The following is a 20,831-nucleotide window of genomic DNA, read 5'->3' on the forward strand; positions in this document are numbered from 1 at the left end:
GGTGCTCAGTAACTGTTAGTGGCCATCAACTCATGTCCCCAGGAATGTGTCTCAGTCTGGAGCCGTGAGTGGAAAATCGCGTCCTGTTCCTGTTTATTTTACAGACATATTTACAGTGCGGCTGACTTTAAAAGGGTATGCTCTGCTGATGGTGAGCATTATATGCCTGGCATTTACACAAGGGGGTTCCTGCCTCAAAGGGTGCAGGGGAGTTTAAGTTTAGAGGCGTTAATCCTTGCAAATGCCTCGGAACAGTGCCTGGAACCCAAGTGGCCATTTGATAACCACTAAGAATTTACTGAGCACCTATTTCAGGGCCAGGCTTTGGGGACAACAATGAGGCCAAGTCTTGGCCTCTAGAAAAATTACAGTCCTGCGGGAAGGGCAGATTCAAAGGAGAAGAACATGGCAAACCATACAATGAAGGCCTGGTGCTGGATGTCAAAGAAACCCCAGGGCGCTCTCCCCTTAAGCCAAGACGTATAGCCAAGGTCAAAGCCAACCAGAGCGACCCTACCTCTCCAGGCAAGCGCACCCAGTGTCAGCTCTGTTGGCAAAGGATCAGGGCTGAAGGGAGGGGTAGGGATGGCGGCGGCTGGAAAAGGGTGAAATTTCCAATCAAAATAAGTCACCCGAGCAACAGGAGGGGGCGCGTCGCCTGGGTTGGTTGTGGGCAAGGTGCGCGGGCCGCTGGGGCGCGCTGGGCGGGGTGGGGCGGGATCGGACGGGGGCGGGGGAGGGGGCGAGCGCGCGCCTGAGTGTCTGCGCGCGGGTGGCCGCGGCCTGGCGCTGGGACCCGCACGGCTCCTCCTCTAGTCTCCCTCCTCCTCCGCCACCTCCCCATCCTCCTCTTCCCCTGACCCCTCCTCCCCTTCCTCCTCCTCCTTCTTCCTCCTCCTCGGCCGGGAGAGGCCGCTGGATCTCTCGGCAGCCGCGCTCCTCCCCCTGGCCGGCCGGGGTGGAGTCAGCTGACGCCGGCGCTCCAGCCTCGCCTCCCCGCGCCGCGCTCCCCAAAGTGGCTGCGAGCCGGCCGCCCACTTTCAGGGTTGGGGGACACGGAAAGTGATGCACGCCTCCTGACGCCTGGCCGAGCCGCAGCCCGAGCAGCTCGCCTCTTCAACTTTCTCCCCCAGCTCTTTCTCTCCACCCTGCCCTAAGCCCTCCCCGGAGCCGCTTGGGGTGCGTGCTCTTGGCTAAGGGGGGTCAGCGGCTGTCTGGGATGGCTTCCAATTTTAATGACATAGTGAAGCAAGGGTACGTGAGGATCCGGAGCAGGCGCCTCGGGGTGAGTATCGATCCTTTGCTGTTCCGATCGCCCATTCAATGGTCTCTGCCCTTCGCCAGCATCCCCGGAGGTGGCAGGAGCTGGCCGGCAGCGCGCCGGTGAACCGCGCTGGGGCTTCGCAGCCCACATCCACATCTGCCGGGGCTGCCGCGGGGAGGCGGGCGTCTAGGTATGTGATGATCTATCTTTATCCCGCGGATGACTTGGCTTTCTGGTGGTGGCCACAGTAGCCACTGGAGCCCATCTAATCGACATAAATATTTCTCGGTAGCCATGGGAGTTAGAGGCGAGAAGCCGGGCCGGGGGGGGGGGCAGCCTGACGGATGGCCCCGGCGCCCCTTGTCCCACTCGCCGCCAACTTCACTTTTTCAGGGGACGATGTGAGCAAGGGCAGTGACCCTCTGACCCCGGCGAGAGGTTTCTGCCAAGCGAAAGGTCTTCTTGGACCCGGCGCTGGACAGTGACTTTCCGAGGTGTTGGCAGGCGAGGTGGGCTGGCCTCTGAACAGGGCCAAGTTGGGGTAGATACCCACATCTGAATTTTCCCTCGTCCTTAACCTGGGCGGTGGATTTCCGTTGCCGGAATACCTTGTAGACCCAAGGGAACCTGATACCTGGCATAGAGCAAGCGCTTCCTAACAGGAGCTGAAAGAAAGAATGAATGAATCTGAGGGCACATGGGGACAGATGTTGACACCGGATGGCTCCTTTCTTAAACTCCTTCTCTGCTCAGTGTGGGGTACTTCTGAAGTCCAGCCTCTCTTTGGGTTTGATTGAAGAAATTCTCAGGAGAGGGGAGGATACTGGAATTTTTTTTTGTTTTTTAATACCAAACTACATCACTTCTTCTTGCTTTGTGTCCAGTATTGTGACTGTTTTGGTGGATGGTGTGCACTTGGGTGAGGCTGTGGCGGCGTAATGGGGGAAGAAGAGGGAAGTTCAGTAAAGCCTGAAATACCAGTGCCCTCATGCTATGGCATGGCCTCACTAGGGGTGATAAGTTGACTCTTTTACTCTACAAACATGTCATTTGGTATCATTCTTTTATTTAGTCTTTGGACATTTATTTATTTATTTAATGTTCCAGATAATTTTACTGAAATTCAAACAGAAATTTCACAGTAGTGAGATGAGCTAGGGAAGAATGCTGGGTGGGGAAAAGCATCCCTATTTATTAGAAAATCTTGCCAATTTGGCTTTTTCCTTTCTTTTTTTTCCCCTGCTGAGTACCATGTTTTAGCAATTACATCCTGTGTTTTGTGAATGCATAAATATATAATTAGGGAGAAATGTATTAGAACTATCCAATCTTTATTAGCTTTGCCAAAGTTTCTGCTCTGCAAATATTCTTATCGGCAAGGGTAAGCATGCTGGGGTACCTAACCAAGTCACTCCCATGTAAAGGACAAGAAGTAACAGGAACTTTATATTTTTCATAACCTTATGGGCCAGTCAACTTACAATTTTGAAGGGAGCAATAACAAAAAAACATCATTCTAATTTTACATTGACTCCATCATGTCAATGGAGGGAATTGGTGATAGACATTCATTCTGTTAGGGAACATTCCAACAGAAATAGGGCATGCATTATTAATGCACAAAGTATGAATTATTCATAAGGATCAGAGTTTATGCCAAATTGTGACACATGGTGACTTATTTGAAAAACTGGTTACCATCCCTTTTGAGTTAATGGCAATTGAGATTATTTTTTTCTGTCCTATGATAACTGACACAATATAGTCCTGTGTGTGCCAACATTTATGGACAGATATTTGAAGCAGAAGGGAAGGTAATATAGTTTAGTCTGCATTTGTTTAATATTTTAGAGCATTTTGAACCAGTGAGCAGTACATTTTACTGAGATTTTTTTTCATTTTATCTGTGTTGATACTCAAAAAATATATGAGGATATTCATTGAATTATAGTTATTGCTCATGGAGAGAAAAGGTCAAAATATGATCAAACAAATCTGGCCTGGTCTTATTTGTTAACATCATTTCTTTTTAAAAAAAATGTGCTTTTGGTATACTTTACAGAGGAGGCGGATTTCTTAGTTGTCAGAATATAGTGCAAACTAAAGTTTTGTTGGAGGCTGCAAGTAATGGTGAAGGATGCTGTAGGGAAATGACAAAGGACCCTCTTTCTAAAGTCAGCGATGTAAGTAGTGCTAATCTAGGCTGCTTATAGACCAGAAGAGCATGCAGAATGTACATTCTGGGCACTTGAGTGAGTCTAGAGAGAGGATTTCATGCCGGGCACAGAGTGGGCACTCAATAAGTGCTCATGGCCAGATGCAATGAGGGACGTGGTGCACGCATGACCTTGCAGTTCATAACCCTCCTTGGAGCTAACGTGACAGGGGCTTTACTAATGGAATCCAGACAAGCGTCTGTGGATTATAACCATGTTTGAGAGGGCTTATAATTAAACAAGAAAACAGCATTTCATGGTAAGCAGCTGTTGTGTCAAGGAATGTTCCCTCAGGTTTGGAAAAGGAGGAGACGGGAATGAGTTCTGCTTGTAGTACTTGTGAACTCTGTGACCCTTGACTTTCCAGTTTTCTAGTTTGTCTGTATAAAAAGATTCTTTACTGATGTTCTTGGGAGAATTCAATAAGATAATATCTATGAACCAGAAGTGAATGCTTAGAGCATTAATTCTGATTGTATTATTGTCCTTTCAAAGAATTAGGGTTGGTGAAGGTTATAGAAAGTATGGGTTTCCTTATTTATCTATGTAGAAGTGTTCAAAGGCATAATTTCTTATTATTTAAATTTATTTTAACTGATATATGAGAACATAAAAATTATACATATTTATGGAGTACCATGTGATATTTGGTACATGTATACATTGTATAATACTAAAATCAGGGTAAACATGTCTAGCTCCTCAAACATTTTTCATTTCCAAATGGTAAAAAAAAATTAAAAAGGCATAAATATTTATGCAGTTCTAGAGTTTTTCATTGGATGAAGCTTTTACAAAACACATACATACAGAGACATATATGATACATTTATGTAATTAAGTGGTTTTTCAGTGGAACAGGAAATATTCTAAGACCATCTCCATTTAAGTATGTCAAAGATAAATGCTCTCCTTTCACTGAGATCCTATGTGAAAGTGATAAACAAATTTGTGTGTGTATATATATATATATATATATATATATATATATATATATATATATAAAAGCTTACTATTTTCTGTAAACACCAGAAAGCTTAATGAAATTCAACTCGTTTAATTTGAAAGTCTTAGTGTCTGCACATCTGCATTCCCTAGCTTCATCTGCATTGGTTTGTGGAGGTCTCAAGCTGTGCCCTGGGTACAGTATTTGTTCAGGGATGTTGATGCTAATATCAGGGGAGCTGAATGGGGAGGGGAAGCAGAGATCTATAATTATCTGACCAATTCTCAGAAGACACTGAACATTTCTTCTTAGATGAGTGGTCAGGCAGGTGGTTTATGCATCATCCTGCAAAGGGCTTGTGTATGTGGGTGGGTGGTATTCACATTCTTCCCTTGGTATCTTTCCTTGCAGTGGAGAAAATTTAACAGTCAATAATTGCCCTGGCTTGTCCATAATGCAAGTCTCAGAACTTCAACTCAGACCTGTGTTCTTCATCTCTATGCACTCCCTTAACTACTTGCCTTTAAATAACCATTCTTTGCTCTTATCTACCAGGAACTTATCATCTTGGACTGCTTGAATTCCACTCAAATTCTCCTTTCTACCCCATATCTCCACTTGGACATGGAACAGATGTCTCAGACTTCATGCATGTGAACATGATTCTTTCTTCCATACCTTCTCTTAGGGTTGGCTCCAGCTCAGTCATTAGAGGTCTCAGCACTAGGATCACCGAAGTAAAATCCAATCATCAATCAATCAAGCAAGCAAATCAGCAAGCCCAGGAGCCTTGCCGTCTCGTCTCCTCTTACCTTGTGTCACTGCAACCAGTCCATTAAGAGATCTCCTGGGCTGTGTCTCTGAAGTGTGTCTAGAATATAGCTCCCACCATCCTCTGCTAACACCCTGGCCAGACCCCCCTCCTCTCTCCCTATGTTGTAATAACTTCTGTCTCCCTGCTTTCACCCTTACGCTTTCTAGTCTGTTCTACCTTGCAGTTTCCAAGGATCACTTTGGCTGCTGAGACTCCTAAAGGCCTGGCTGACTCATCGCTTTATCTCTCTCTCTGCTCCCTCAGCTTGGAATGCTAGTTCCCATGGTCTCCCCCTGCCTCCTCCCTCACCCCACCTCCTCAAATGCCACCTTCTGAGCGAGGCCTCCCAAGCCACCCTATCTTGTTTCTCCCCCCATTCTCTGATATCCCTAGGCTACCACTACCTTACCTTTTAGTTTGTATATTTTACTTATTTATTGCTTGTGTACCCCATAGAGTAGGTGAGTCTCCCCAAGGTCTAGGATTTCTCTCTCCTTTAATCCTAGCTGTGTTTCTAGGACCTGGCATAGAATGGGCACTTGACGAAGCCACTGTTGAGACGCAGAGGCTCTGACAGAAGACTGCTTTCAAAGCCCAGCTCAGTGACTGGGGGTATGACTTCTGGTGAGCTTTTAAATATGTATAAGCCCCAGACTTCTAAAAACAGGGAGACTCCTAATACCCACCTAATGCATGCCTGTCGTACAGGGCTTAACACAATGCTTGACACAATAAAAACCCAATTAGCGTTTATTACTGTGCTCACTCCTGCTACCAGTGCTGTTGGAGACAATGATACTTACATGGTTTTTATTAGTAGTAGCTTCTATTGCAGGGATGTCTATTCTCAAAGAAATTGCTGCTTAGCAAGGGAAACAAACTTAATAACCACAAAATAATTAATGTACAAGCACAAATATTGCTCGCCACTGAAGCTGAGTATAGGAAGAGCATTAGTCTTTGTAGGAATGTTTCTGAGTGTGTGTGGTACTGAGGATTGAACCCAGGGAAGCTGTACCACTAAGCCACATTCCCAGCCCTTTTTAATTTTTTTATTTCAAGACTGTAATTCACTACATTGCTTAGGGCCTCGCAGAGTTGCTGAGGCTGACCTGGAACTTGGGATCCTCCTGCCTCAGCCTCCTGAGTTGCTGGGATTACAGGGATGCACTAGAGTACCAGGTATTTTTGGTCCTCACATAAGTGGCAGTGTGCCTCATAAGGAGGTGCAGGTCTCTGTAGAGCTTCTGTTTGAGAGAACTCACCAACTTAGGAGGTGTTGCTCTTAATTTGGAGCCTTTCTCTTGGGTGGCAGAGGATGGATTGGAAAGGTGGCCAGTGTCTAGGAAGAAAGATTTTCTAATCCTTCCCTTTCCCTGTTTCACCTGACCCAGTGTGCAGGACAGGTTTCATATTTATTTAATGTTTTCAGATTTTCATGTTTGGGAATCTGTACATTTTTTGTGACATAATGACAAAATCATAACATAATATGAAAATCGTAGACATAGAATAGAGTCATCTTGTGCCCTCATCATGTCATTTTTGTTTTGGCATACACCACATACACATACATACTGCTCAGTAAGACACACAAAGTGCTGCTTATCTCCCCGCAGGGCAAGAGGCCAGATAGGGCATGGATGTCCAAGCTCCTCAATGTCCCCTCATTTGGATAGACTTTCCTGCTGTGGGGGTCCACATCAAGAAGGCCTCTCTGGCCATATCTTAGGCATCTTTTCCTGGATGTCCATATGGGTGATGGGATTCATTATGCATAAATTCAGCCTTCCTCATCATCTCTGACACTGATTTAAGCAATGAATGGCCAATTGTGTGGCTTTATGTGTTGACATAAACCAACTTACAGATAGGATAATATCCCACATTTGCCAAGGAACCTTTTAGGATCATGTTCACTAGATCAGTAGACATATTTATTTTTTAGGCAGCCTTGTAGTTTTCATGAGTAATTATTTATCTTTGGTATTTGAAGAATTTAGTTTTCATTTGGGATCTATTTGCTGTTGTTCTTTTATCATTCATCAAATATTTATTGAGTGCTCACCAGTAAGACCTTGAATGAGACAGAGGCAGTCGCTGCCCTCAAGAAGCGGACAGTCTCATTTTGGGCTTGTGTTTTTCACAAGAGGTTAATATATGCACAGTAGGCCAGGGTGGGCTGGAGTCCGAGTAATAGGGCCAGTACTGAAGAGGAGAGATATTTGCAGGTCCCTTCCTGATCCACTTTTGTAGAATAAGGAAGGACAGATATGATTTTCTCTTACTCTAGGAATTTGATCCTAGTCAGGTGGAAAGGAAACCTTTGAAGATTTTAGCTCAGGAAGAGATTATGGTGCCTTCCTCCTGCAGCCCCCGTTCCTGTGAAATTCAAAATAAAGTTGTGAGTTTCGAAATGCCACAAGATATATGTGAATGTTGGAGTTAAAATAGCTCCTTCCCAGACTGCAGATGGCTTACATTTTGGATAAGGACTTGGAAGCTGATCTTGGTGGAGCAGCCGGGGGCTGTCCTTGTCTTACTAGTGTTCTGAGCCTCCTTATGTGTCCTGCATCCCAGAGAACATAAAGGCTCTCGTGAGTATTGTGCTGCAAAGTGGAGTGCTCAGCCAGGCTCCAGGGGAAGGGCCTTAGTGATTGATCCCTGGGGTAGTGCATCATGGCCTGCATCAGAGTCCCACACAGGTCTGGAATCCTGCTACAGGTCCTCTTCAGCTTCTTTGCAAGAGGATAAGAATCCCTGTCTTATTTTTAAAAAATTCACCTTTTTATTTTTAGAGAATTGTAGGTTCAGTGCATTTGTAACAAATACTAGAAAGATAGCCCATGACTTGGTACAACTTTATAATACGGTGTCAAGACCAACACACTGATACTGATCAAAACACAGAACATTTCCCTCACCACAGGGTCCTTCTTGGTGTCCTTTCATAGCCACTCTGTCCCTCCCCTGCCCTGCATAATCCTAAACGCCTGACAGCCACTAGTCTGTTTTCCAGTTTGATAATTTTGTCATTTCAAGAATGTTATGTAAATCGAACCAGACATTATGTAACCTTTGGGGATTGCTTTTTTTCTCTCACAATAATTCTCTGGAGAGCCAGTCAGAGTGTGGGTTTCAGAGTTTGCTCTTTACTGCTGAGCAGTGTTCCCTGGTGTGAATGTCATACAGTTGGTCGAGCCATTCACCTGTTGAAGAACATCTGGCTGTTGTGAAGAAGGCTGATTTAAACATTTGTGCAGTTTCTGTGGGAATGTTTTCCTCCCTCTAGATGAGTGACCAAGAGTGCCCTTGCTGGCCTGCGTGGTAGTTACAGGTTTCCTTGTTTTAGGACACTGTTTAACTGTAGGGCCATTTGCATTCACACCCAGCAGTGCATGTGCGCTCCGGTTTGTCTGTGTCCTCATCACCAGTTCTTGGTGTTAACTCTGCCGAGGAGTGCAGTGATGTCTCAGTGTGGTTTTAATTTGCATTTCCCTACTGGGTAGTAACGTTGAGCATCTTCTCCTGTTCTTGCTTGCCATCTATACGTACATTTCCATAAGGCGTCTAGGTTGTCTTTCAACTATTGAGTTTTGAGAGTTCTTTATATATTCTAGATGCTAATCTCTTTTCAGATTGGGATTTTCACATACTTTCTCTGTCAGGAGCTTGCCCTTTCCAGTCTTAACATGGTCTGTCATAAAGCAAAAGTGTAAAAAAAAATTTTTGTCAGTACTGGGTATTGAGCTGATGATGGTCTCATGCATGCAAGCAGTCTGCCACTGAGTCATATCTCCAACTCCAAAGTTTTGAATTGCAATGAAGCCCATTTTATCACCTTTTTCCTTTTATAGATCATACTTTTGGTATCCTTTGGCTGCTTGGGATTCCAGAGATTTTTTTTTCCCTAAAAAAATTATAGTCTTCTCTTTTGCATTCAAGTCTGACATTCATGTGAGTTCATCTACAAGGTGTATTTTAAGTTGAGGTCCATTTTTGCCTGTGAGTGTTGGGTTGCCCCAGGACCATCATTAAGAAAGTTGGCTTTTCTCTTGAATGGGCTTGTGTGTGTCCCCTCCTGAGGCCTCTGCTCTGTTCCCTTGCCCTACACCCCTGCGTATGTGCAGCAGTGTGTCCTGTGTCTGTCTGCAGCTGTGCAATAATTCTTGCATTAGGATAAACTGATTCCTCGTAGTTTCTTCTGTTTTCAAAATTATTTAGCTATTGTCATTCCTTTGCCTTCAATAGAAATTTTAGAATAATATTGTCTGTAACTACTAGAAATCTTTCTGGGAGTACTGTCTCATTTTTTTTTAGTATATTTATAACTGAGTGAGTGCATTAGATTTTCCATGGTGGAAATAGGGTAAGTTTGGGACTCACACACTACTTTGAACTTCAACTTGGCCACTCACTGGCTCTGGAGAAAATTGCTTACTTTTTTCTGATCTTCAATTTCCTCAGATAAAAATGAGGATAATAATATACTTTTTGCAAAAAATAAGTGTGTCTAGCTCTTCATCTTGTGCCTGACTCATCATAGGAACTCAATAAGTGGTCATAATATTGATTTTTATTTCTTACTGGTAAAACATTGAGCATGTGTGTTGTGTTATGTGAAAGAGCCATGAACTGGTATAAAATAATCCACTCACATCCCAACAGAAAAGCCACATCTTTGCTAATGACCCATAATATCACTTCTTCCTCTTGCTGTTGACTTCAGTGATATATTATTTTATAACACTGGGTTTATTTAGGAAAAAAAAAAAAAACAAGGGTTGAATACATTAGCCAAAAGAGCAGAGCTTTGGTTAAAATGCTGGCCACAATGTTTATACCTATTAACCTTAGCAGTGTGGTCCAGATGTGAGAACCACAGGTCTGGAGAGAGTTTTAGGGCATTCCACAGCACTGAATCACAGAATGAAAATAAGTGTTAGTTATTATCCAGTGCATCTCAAAGAGTTCACAGCTAGTCAGCCTTTTAAGAGACAGAACCATCCTTAGGTACAAAGTCATTAGATTAACAGTATTTCATGACATCCATTAACTTTATACTATGCTAAATTTTACATTTACCTTCAAGCAAAGCTGTTACTGTTTAAGGTAAGAATTTATTGCTCTCTTTAAAATAAGCTTATTTAATTTAAAAGGTGAGGCAAATTGGTGGATAATTAATTTATAGTGTAGGTATTACCAAGAACGGACAAAAATCAAAGTATGTGGATTTGGCAGATACAGTGCAAATCCAGTCGGTGGCCTATGCATGATGGAAGTTTGGGAAACTCAGCACTATTGTACTTAACCTTTAAAACTATATTTTCTAAAAATGTCTTCACTTATAACTGCCATGTCGCTTTATTTTATACAAAATATCTTAAAAATTATGCCCTACGTGGAAAAAAGTCCTATTTGCCTATCTTTCATAGAACTTCCCTCTGTCACAGTAGGCGTGGGTGTCACCACTATCCTAAGCCTGTGCACACTTACCTGGAGGTGCCCAAGCCCCTCACTCAGCTATCTCATTCAGCTACGTCATGCTTATGACAGTGACTAGCTGAAGGACAAACTAGAATGTCTTAGGGAAAGACCAACTCAAATTAAAACACTAGCATTGAGTTCAAAGCTTTTACTTAATACCAAGTTCATTGGTTAGCAGAGAATTTAAACTCTTCATATATATATATATAATATATATATTATATATATATATATATATTATATTATATATATATTGTATCATCTTAACATCATATGTTCATTAATAAAGTACATTTATTTCAAAACCTACAAGAAAGCCTACACCTGGCAGGCTGACTCTCATAGGAACAGTTTCTTGGTTTTCAGAACTCTTTGTACCAGTTTGCAGATGTTCTGGCTAATGTACCAAAGAACCACTTTTTGAGTCTGGGCTGTTTTCTGTCAGCTGTGGCCCCAGGTCCTGATGTTATCTTGAAATTAATATAGCCTCCATCACGTCATCCTTGATTTGGATGATATGAGGTGCAGTGAGAAGTGAGGGGCATTCCTATGGAGCTTGTCCCTTGGAAGCCTTAGTTGGTTCAATCTTCTCCTCTTTCTCACTTACTCAGGTATCTGGATTATGGCCTCACAACAACCTTCTCTTACCCCCATACTCTATTATGTGCCCCACATTCCTCTAGAACCTCACACTGATTTAGTCTATGCATAGGATTTAAATTAATGTTCTTATTTTGTGCCAGGTATTTCTTTTTACTTCTCCACCTCCTGCTCACTCTCATACATACACAGCACATGTGTTGGTTAATTTCTTCCACTAGGATATAGTCTATGAGACCAGTTCGTTGCTATCTCCCCAGCTCGCAGCCCATAGAAAATGCTCAAAGTTGATTGTTTGAATGAATGAATGGTTTTACTTCAGGTCAGAATAATAGAATGAAATGTTCTGATGCAAGAAGATAAATAGAAATCTGCCTTTATCCCTTCTAATTATATTGTAGATTCTCTTATAATACATAGAACATCCTAGAATTTTTTATAGTTGCTGTTTAGTATGTTATCTGAAAATTCAGTATCAGAGAGTAAAACAATGTTGAAGGTTTGGATTGATACTCTTAAAATTAAATATCAGAGAATGAAACAAATGTTTGGATTCAAACTATTAAAATTAAATTTTATTTGACTTTTATATAGATAAATGTGTGTTCTTGTACAAAATCTGAAGATTCAAAGTTTATACACTGGACAGTAAGTTTTCCTCTTGTTTTTGTCCTCGAGTACCATCTAACTCTCTTTCTTCAAAATACCATTGTGAATAGTTCCTTCCAGAATAATCTATACATCTAGAATTTCATGGGTGTGAGCACACGTGTGTATGTGTTTGTGTGTGTATGTGTTTGTGTGTATACTTGTATGTGTGCCATGGATTCTGCTGAACAACATTTTCTTATTTAGTGTTATGCCTTGCTTTTTATTAATAGGATAGGATTCCACTGTATACCCCTATCTTATATATTATTTGCTCATTTATTCATTCTATCTTCTTTCCTTCTTTTAAACTGTATTATAAAATATGTGTGTGGAATATGTGTTCCATTTTAAGGATCACGAAACTAAGAGATTTAAGATGTCAAGGTCTGGGTCAGGTCACAAAATACTCTATGTAGCAGGGTCTAGATTTGAATCTAAGTCGCATCTCTTTTGTGGAGCACTGGGGTAATTCATTTGGTTTTTCTCTGTTACAAATAGTGCTGCAGGCCTGTCCTGCTTCCCCAGTGAGAGTCCATAGGTGAGCGAATCCTCAGAAGTAGGACTTATTGTCCAAGGGGTTTTGCTTGTATGAATGTGGCCATGGTGGTGTCCTCCCACAGTGTGTGAGCCAGCTGCGTCCTGCCCTGGCCACTGTGTGCTTGGAGAACTTTGCAGTACTTTCCCCTCTGCTAGCTGAGAAACGGATCCCTCTGTGATAGCCTTTCTGAAGAGTGACACTGAGTTTCTGACTATGTTATGATTAGAGTCTTTTCAGCTTTGCAGCCTTTTTTTTTTTTCTTTTAAGAAATGATGTTTAGCCAACTTAAAAAGTAGGTATTAAGTAAACATATAAATCATGATTACTTTATGAAAACAAAAAAGTACCTTCTTGGAAAAAGGCTGTTGTGAAATTGTTCATATAGAAAATGAGATAAATTGTAAGTTAATTGTGACTACATCTGTTTTATTCTAAAAATAGAATTTGAGCTCTGAAATTCTGATTAGTATTTATTGGGTGAAAAGATTTATTCTTTCATTGGCTCAAATAGATGTCTATCAAGTAATGCCGCCCAGCCTGCCTTTTCATTGGCCTGATTGATCTTGTCAAATGCTTCAGGTGAGCCTAGCTGGGCCACAGGGTGGGGGGTGGTGGGAGGTGACACAGATCTCTTTATTGGTAGCTAGACAGGATCTCTGAATATTGCCTTTGTTGTCCCTGGGTGACTGCGAGCACAGGCCTTGCTGCATCTGGAGTCTCTGAGTTCCTGCCCCATTAGCTCTTTTCTGTGCTCCAGAGACAAGCTCTTCCCCTTGGTGTCTGCACCTCTCATGCTTTGCTATGTCTGCAGAGTGCTTGCGGCTGGCTCCAACCTCATGATGCCTCCCTAGAGGTCTATTTGACTACTAGGCCCAATCTGGTCTCCCCCAATCTTTAATTCCATATGGGTCATCTCCTCACAACTGCTCATTTCTTTGTTGCCTGCTTCATCTTCTTACCTCCAAGCACCAGAGACTAAGTGTATTGTTTTGCTCATGGCCCAATTTTCAGTGACTAGCATAATGTCCAAGTGCCTAGTAGGTGCTCAGCAAATATTGCGGTCAATGAATGAAAACCTGAAATAACATCATTCCTGTTACATGATGAACCAGACAGGAAACCCCAGCATGGAACACGCGGATTTGCAGATCCCAAGAGGCTCCAAGGGATTTGTGGAGTTCTATTGTCTGATTTGTTTGTAGGCCTTTGATAGCAGGCACACCACAGTCCCCAGGGCAGGCCAGACAGCACAGGAGAGGAACCTGGCCAGAACAAGGAGGCACTGATTTTCAGCCCTGTCCTGCTTCTGATCATCAGCTGGGACCAGAGCATGTCACTGAACCGCTCTCACCCAGCTTCTATGGCAGCTGGATGAGGTATAAATGCCTGACTGTCCTCCCTCCCACCTGTCTGCCCCTGCGCCAGAGGTGTGACTGTGGGTGTGGAGTGCATGCCTGAGTACATGGGACGTTTGTTGTGTGGCCCCAGTCTGGCTCCCCAGAACCCCCTCGGCTTCCTGAGTGCAAGACAGAAGAGAAACCTTGGATTGCTCTCCAGAACTGGTGAGTATCAGACCAAAACAAGAGCTGAAAACCTTCAGTTTACTTATTTTGGATTCCCAAAGTTACCTTATTTGAGAAAAAGGCAGAATTTAATTTCCTAGAATAAAAGAGAGAAAGAGAGAGAGAGGGAGGGAATGAGCAGGGAGGGGGGAGAGAAAGGCATATTCTATCTAAAACAAAGGATGACACACACACACTCATACCCATCCATATATATAGACAACTACAATAAGTTGGACATTTATATGTATATATACTTGCTAATTAGCTAATATCTTACATCACATGTCCATGGTAAAAAAAAAATAGAGCAATAAAAAAAGGGTCAATGAAGAGGATATTTCCTTCCTTCCACAGATTCATTTCATTTCCCAAGATGGCCATGCTTAGCAGCTTCTTCCACATCTGCAGAGATTTTATACACAGACATATGTAAATGTGCATGTGCTATGTGTGTACATATATCATTTGTTCTACATCTTTGTGTTCATATTATATATTGTCCGTCCCTTTTCTTTTACTTTTTGTTAGAACACATTCCAGAAATTTTTATGGATGCTCAGTATTTGCTTATTTGTTTATGCCATGATTTATTTAACTAATGCATGAATAATAGGCATATTAAGATAATTTCCTGTTTTTGCTGTTTAAACAATGAAGCGGGGACAGGCTTGGGCATGTGTTTTTGTATACACGGTACTATATTTCTAAGATAAACCCTAAAAAGGAAGTTGCTCTTACAAAGTTATGCACTTACAGTTTTCATAAACCAGAGTTCCTCTTGGAGGCTATACAGGTACAGTGGGACCAGGAGAGCTGTGAGTATTTATTGTACCTGGTTCTAGCTCAGAGTACGTGTGTGCGTGTGTGCATGTATGTGCGTGTGAGTGTGGAAGCACACTGGAGCACGTGCATGGATATTAGTTCAACTTTTAAAGATGTATTTATCCCTCCATTCCTTGGCTCAGTCCCTCACTTGTGAGTCTGTTCTGCATGTGGCAGATCGATCACTTTAAAAATTCAGCCTGATCTTGTCTGCCTGTGTTTGAACTCTCCAGTGACTTCCCCTCACTCAAGCTCAAGACATTGCCCTGTGGACCCCACTGGCCTGGCCAGCCATGTGTCCTACCACACTCCCCAGCATCAGGCAGGAGCAGAACCCACCACCCTTTGATCCTGCAGTAGCGCAAATCTTTCCTTTGCTCTCCCTCATGTGTTTTTTCATTTACTGGAAATGTCTTCCCCTCCTCTTTGTTTCCCTGATTGCCTCTCATCCTGAAAAATCATCTGGGAGGTCATTGATATGCTGCTGCTTTTCCTGACACCATCCCCCATCTAAACTGTGGAGGGGACCCTTGCCCATGTCCTGCGCAGGTGGTGGAATTTGGGTTTCTTCTGCGTTTAACGGGCTGGCTGAGAAATAGAGAAAACGTCAAAGAAACCACAGGATGAGGAAGTAATTTTAGAATGTGTGTGTTGCTGGGGGTGGGGGGGGGAAGGGCATGGCTTTCAAGCTTCCACACTGGAGAGAGAGAGAGAGCGCCCACCCTTGCTTCATTTATATGGGGGAAGCATCAAAGGTTTTTCCATGGAATGTTCTTTGCCAAATAAGGTAGGAGGTGGGCTGTACAGTTTCCAACAGGTTATGCCCCACTCTGGAGCTATGAGAAGGGTCTCCCTAGCCCTTTAAAGACAGGGGTGACATACAATGCACAATCCATTGAGAGGGAGGAGCCACGAAACAGTTTGCTATGCCAAACCTAAATCTCCCTGGCTCTAGGCTGAATGAAGATGCTCAAATAAGCTCAAATAATTCACAGGTATCGTCCCACAATGGGGGAGGCATTACCTATATGTGGACATTGGCATTTAAATAAGCAGAAGTGACTAAAAAATTCTCAGTTCTTTAGTGTCCTGTCCACATTCTAAGTGTGGCCACATAAGCAGTCATCAGTGGCTACCATGTCGAAGGATACTGATGTAAAATGTTCCCGCCACTGTAGAGAATTCCACTGGACGGTGCTGCCCTGTTTTATTTCTTCTAAACACTCACATCCCTTTAAAGTGATGTGTGTGTTGGTTTTAGCTCACTGGCTTGTGAGCTCCATGGGGTCACACCTTGTTTTTTTCCTCCTTCTTGCTCTTTCTCAGGTATTGTTCAACCACTGTTGAGGAGTGAATGGTGAGTGAGGGCCCTCTCCCAGCTCTGGGATTGGTAATTGTGCCTCAGTGTTCAGCAGACCTTCAGGAAGGGAACGGACACTCCCTACTTTACCCATGTCCCCTTCACCACCATTCCTTTCCATCACACTCTTGTTCTCTCACCATTATCACCTCTGAAGTCAAACCTTTCCCTTCAGACTGACATTTCAGAATCCATGGCCTACTTGAGGGAATCTTGACAATAAATGACTGGCGTGGCCTGTGTGGTGGGCCCAGACCCCACCACCCCCACCTTCAGGGCTGAAGCTGCATCCCCCAGCAAGTAGGAGTGCCGCTGAGCCCACCCGCCCCCAGCACTGCAGAGTGCTGCCTGTCCCACAGCCAAGCCCCCTTTCCCGTGGCATTGCTCACATTCAATGACTGCTCCAGTTAGGGACAGCTCTGCAGCATCCAGGTTCCTGGGAGGACTTTATTGACAGCGACTTTTGACTGATCTGTACCCTTGACCCCAAGAGCTCTGCCCAGTAAGTGTCCTGTGTGCAAATCTCCTTCCCAGCATCTGCTTCCCAGGAAACTCAAAGCAGTAACACCTTGATGTGTAAATGAGAATCTGCTGTTTTAGCTCAGCCTTCCAAAGACGCATCCAGAACTTTTATGAGCATCTGGCGTGATTTATTGGTCCATAATTTCTCCCTGTTTGGATCCAGTGTTCTAAAAGCTATCGTGGTTCTTTAATTTTCATAAAATGGAAATTTGGTGACTTATTAAATTTATTATGTTGTTAAAGATTTCTGGTCTCTTTAATAGATTTATCTATTGAATGAAAATACCTTATTTTATTACATTAAATTTAGATGGGGTAAATTGTCAGTATCGACCCTGTTATTTTTTTTTTTCTGGAGGAAGAAGCTCCAGTAAACAGTAAGTGAGATTTATATGCATATTACTTGAGTTTTTTTTTCTCTTGAAAGGTCTGATTATAGCTCTCTTTCCTGAGAACCTGTTTACACCATCATAAAAAGGTAATTCTGGCTGTGGCTTGTTGCAACCCAGAGGGAAGGAAATGCTTTTGTCAGGGGATTTGATTCCACTTTCATCCTGACAGGGCATTTGACCATGAAATAGCCCAGTCACCAAGAGGAGACAATTTGATTTCTTTCCCTCATAACTGGATCCACTAGGTGACTCTGAGTTTCCAGGGAGTGTTTGTGTAATAGATGGAGAAATGGAGTTACAGAGGTGTGCTGACCAGCAGATGTTTTGAGATTGATTAAGGATTCAGAAGGAAGTACATTTCCTGGGGTTCTGGGATATCTGTTAATGAGATTGACAGTTTTAAACATAGGACTGAAATGGTTCTTTTTATTCAGAAATGAATTTCTGATGTTAAATTCATTTTGAAGAGAGAGAGAGAGACACAGGATGAAGTGTGTGTGGGAGGAGTAGAGGTTGGACATTTTATTGACCTTTAATTTTGAGTTTTCAGAGATAGACAAGGTTGAATTTTTCAAAAGTGAAAAAAAATCCTTTTGTTAGACTAATCGCTCCACTGTTAATTTTAAGAATGAGTAAACTTTTTGCTAGTTAAGGTCATGTATCCCAGGGATTTTATAATCTTGATTATAGATTAAGTATCTAAAGTTAGAAATAGCAGTTTTGCAGTTCATCTTCCAAGGTTTCAAACTGAGAAAGGTATTGGTATATTATTCATTGGAGAAAAGACCAACAGAAAGAATATGTTATTTTTGAGTTTCTCAGTATTCTTTGATCTAATAAGACATGCAGTGAAGTCCATATTAAATTTAAGGATAACATGTAAAGAAAATAATATTAGTTCACCTATTCCAATTAGAGAAAAAAGAAGTTGACATTCATAGTGCAAAGACATTAATTGGTTCGATTCCTGTATTTTATTGATGGGGAACTGAGGCTAAGGGGGGTTTCATGACTTCTGTAAGGCTCTGGTCTCTTTGGAATGGTACTTTTAAGCTGTTAAGTCTATAACCTTGAACTAAGATGACAAATGACTGTGAGAGGTGGCAGACAGATCTTTCTGTGTCATGGCTTCACTGTACTTTTGGACATGTTACTTAACCTCTCCTGATCTCAGAGTCCTCAGCTAAATGGTGTTATTTATGAGATAGTTTCTATCTTATAGGGATGTTGTGAACCCTAATTGAAAGAGTTGGTGTAGAGCATTTCTTAGTCTGTAGGTTGCTTTGCAAAGCAGGTTCTAAAGCTGGAGACCCTGACTGGTTGTTCACTTAGATTCTTGAGCCAACCATACCACCAGGAGCTTAGACAGCCCTTAATGAACCAATGGATGGATACCACAAACCAAAATGGGAAGGAACTGCTTCATGTCTTACTTAGGATCAAATTGTTGTAAATTTTGGGGCTGGGGATGTGGCTCAAGCGGTAGCGCGCTCGCCTGGCATGCATGCGACCCGGGTTCGATCCTCAGCACCACATACAAATGAAGATGTTGTGTCCGCCGAAAACTAAAAAAAAAAAAAAATTAAAAAATTCTCTCTCTCTCTCTCTCTCTCTCTCTCTCTCATTCTCACTCTCTCTTTAAAAAACATTGTTGTCAATTTAAAATGTCAGTTTAAATAGTCTTGCATTTGAAAAATATACAGATACTTCCCTCTTTAAACACCTATTTCCAAACTTGTAATTAAGGCAGATAGTGTTATCAGCATGTTGGTAAAAGGCATTGCTTTCTGTCTGATAGTACCGCTATAACAAAATACTACAGACTGGGTAATTCATAAAGAATAGAAATACATTTCTTACAGTTTTGGAGGCTGGAAATCCAAGGTCAAGACATTAGCAGGTCTGGTATCCGATGGGGGCCCAGTCTCTGCTTCCAAGATGGTGCCTTGCTGCTGTCTCTTCTGGTGCAGAGGAATGCTGTGTCCTCATATGGCAAAAGGGAAAGAATAGCAAAAAAAAAAAAAAAAAAAAAGTTTATCTCTGGTTTCCTCCAGACTTCTCCCCCCCCCCCCCCCCTACTAGGGATTGAACATGGTGTTACTCTACCACTGAGCTGCTCTCTTAGTCCTTTTTATTTGTTGTTTTGAGGCAGTCTCACCAAGTTCCTGAGGCTGGCCTTGAACTTGCAATCAATCCTCTTGCCTAAGCCTCTTGAGTCACTGGGATTACATTTTTCCAACTCATTGATAAAAAGCATTAATCCACCCATGACGACAGAGCCCTCAGGAACCAATCACCTTCCAAAGGTCATATCTGTTAACATCATTGCACTGGGGGAGAGTTTCAACAGGAGCTTCAGAGGGGAAACAAACCACAGCAGGTGTCCCTTAAAAGGATTTTTCACCATAAGGTGAAAAATCACCCACTGATGAATATGAAGTCTTTATGGATGAATAAATAATGAATTTGTAGGCAGGCTTCTACTTCCCTCGTTTGCTGTATCTTGTAGAAAACTATCCCAGTATATTGTGAATGTCAGAAAAAAAGGACAATTTTGGCACAATGTATACACATGTATATTAGTACATGGCTGAAGAAAAATGAAGAAAGGCATGGTTTCTAAGGTTTTCCTCCAAGAAGTGACACTGGTTGGAAGTAAGGTGAGTTGGGTGGTCATTAGATTTTTTTTTTAATTGCTTTAAAAATCTGTTTATGTATTTATTTAATTATCTGTGTGTTTGATTTTACAATGCACATTTATACCTTTTGCAGCAAATATTATAGATCCTAATTGGCCAGAGATTAGGACCTGTCACTGGGAAATGAGAGTTTTTAAATGATCCCACTTTATTTAAAATATATTGGAATTCTGTTTTCTGTTGATAAGGGCATATATTCCATATATTGTGTTGTCCTGAAAAACATCATCTAATAATGTCACTGACCTTTTCTGATATTTATCTGTTGGGACCTTGGAGACTGACAGATTGTGCTCATCCATATGTAAATGTACCCATTTGTCACTTTCTTCTGTATATTTTCCTTCTCAGGAGAGATAGCTAGGTACCTTAGCATAATTATTGTGGCTTTGCACAACCATTATACAACATGTGGACAATTAGAATGAAATTTATTTCCCTTTAGTGACCATTATTAATGTTGTTTTAATTAAGAGCATTGATAGCATGGAGTTTCAGCAACATCCTTCTCAATGTTATAAATTAGAAAATTGCATCTCTCTTTAGATATCATACTAAGTTTGTCAAGAGAACAATAGCAGCTCAGGTAGTCAACAGAGAGAGATGGGGTTTGGATTCATACCCTGTATGTTTACTATTGCCATTTTAGACTTTGAGGCTCTGTGTTTAGATGGAACAAATGGGAAAAGGAAGTCGAACCAGTTTTTTCAGAGTAAATCAAGCTGATTTTCACTTGCAAAAAATCTCGATGACTTGTTCACTTCCAGATTTCCCAATCACTTTGCAAATGTTGGTGTTTGCTGTATGTAACAGAATGACATTAAATATTTAAGAGCAGGATCCTGGTGAACTTTGTAATTTATATAACCAATGTATTTTTTCCTAGGATAATAGTAGAAAGTGGGGAAGGAAATGATTATGTCCCTTTGAGCTTATTTTATAAAGTATCATTTCC

General features: G+C 42.0%; 1 protein-coding gene and 1 long non-coding RNA gene across 2 annotated transcripts in view; both read left to right on the forward strand.

The window, feature by feature from the left end:
- Nucleotides 1-767: 767 nt before the first annotated feature.
- DOK5 (docking protein 5) overlaps nucleotides 768-20,831 on the forward strand; it is a 147,083-nt gene continuing 127,019 nt past the window's right edge. The window contains exon 1 of the mRNA XM_081289687.1: nucleotides 768-1,285. Within this exon, the coding sequence (XP_081145813.1) occupies nucleotides 1,220-1,285 (66 nt within the window). The 5' untranslated portion in view covers nucleotides 768-1,219. The remainder of the gene's footprint in view (nucleotides 1,286-20,831) is intronic.
- On the forward strand, nucleotides 5,591-15,528 carry LOC308646565. Its single transcript, XR_014021424.1, has 5 exons — nucleotides 5,591-5,864; nucleotides 13,028-13,095; nucleotides 13,719-13,892; nucleotides 14,005-14,078; nucleotides 14,436-15,528. It is a non-coding gene; the product is annotated as an uncharacterized lncRNA (long non-coding RNA).

Source organism: Spermophilus citellus (genome assembly GCF_964194105.1).
Source record: "Spermophilus citellus genome assembly, chromosome: 4".
Classification (NCBI taxonomy): Eukaryota; Metazoa; Chordata; class Mammalia; order Rodentia; family Sciuridae; genus Spermophilus; species Spermophilus citellus.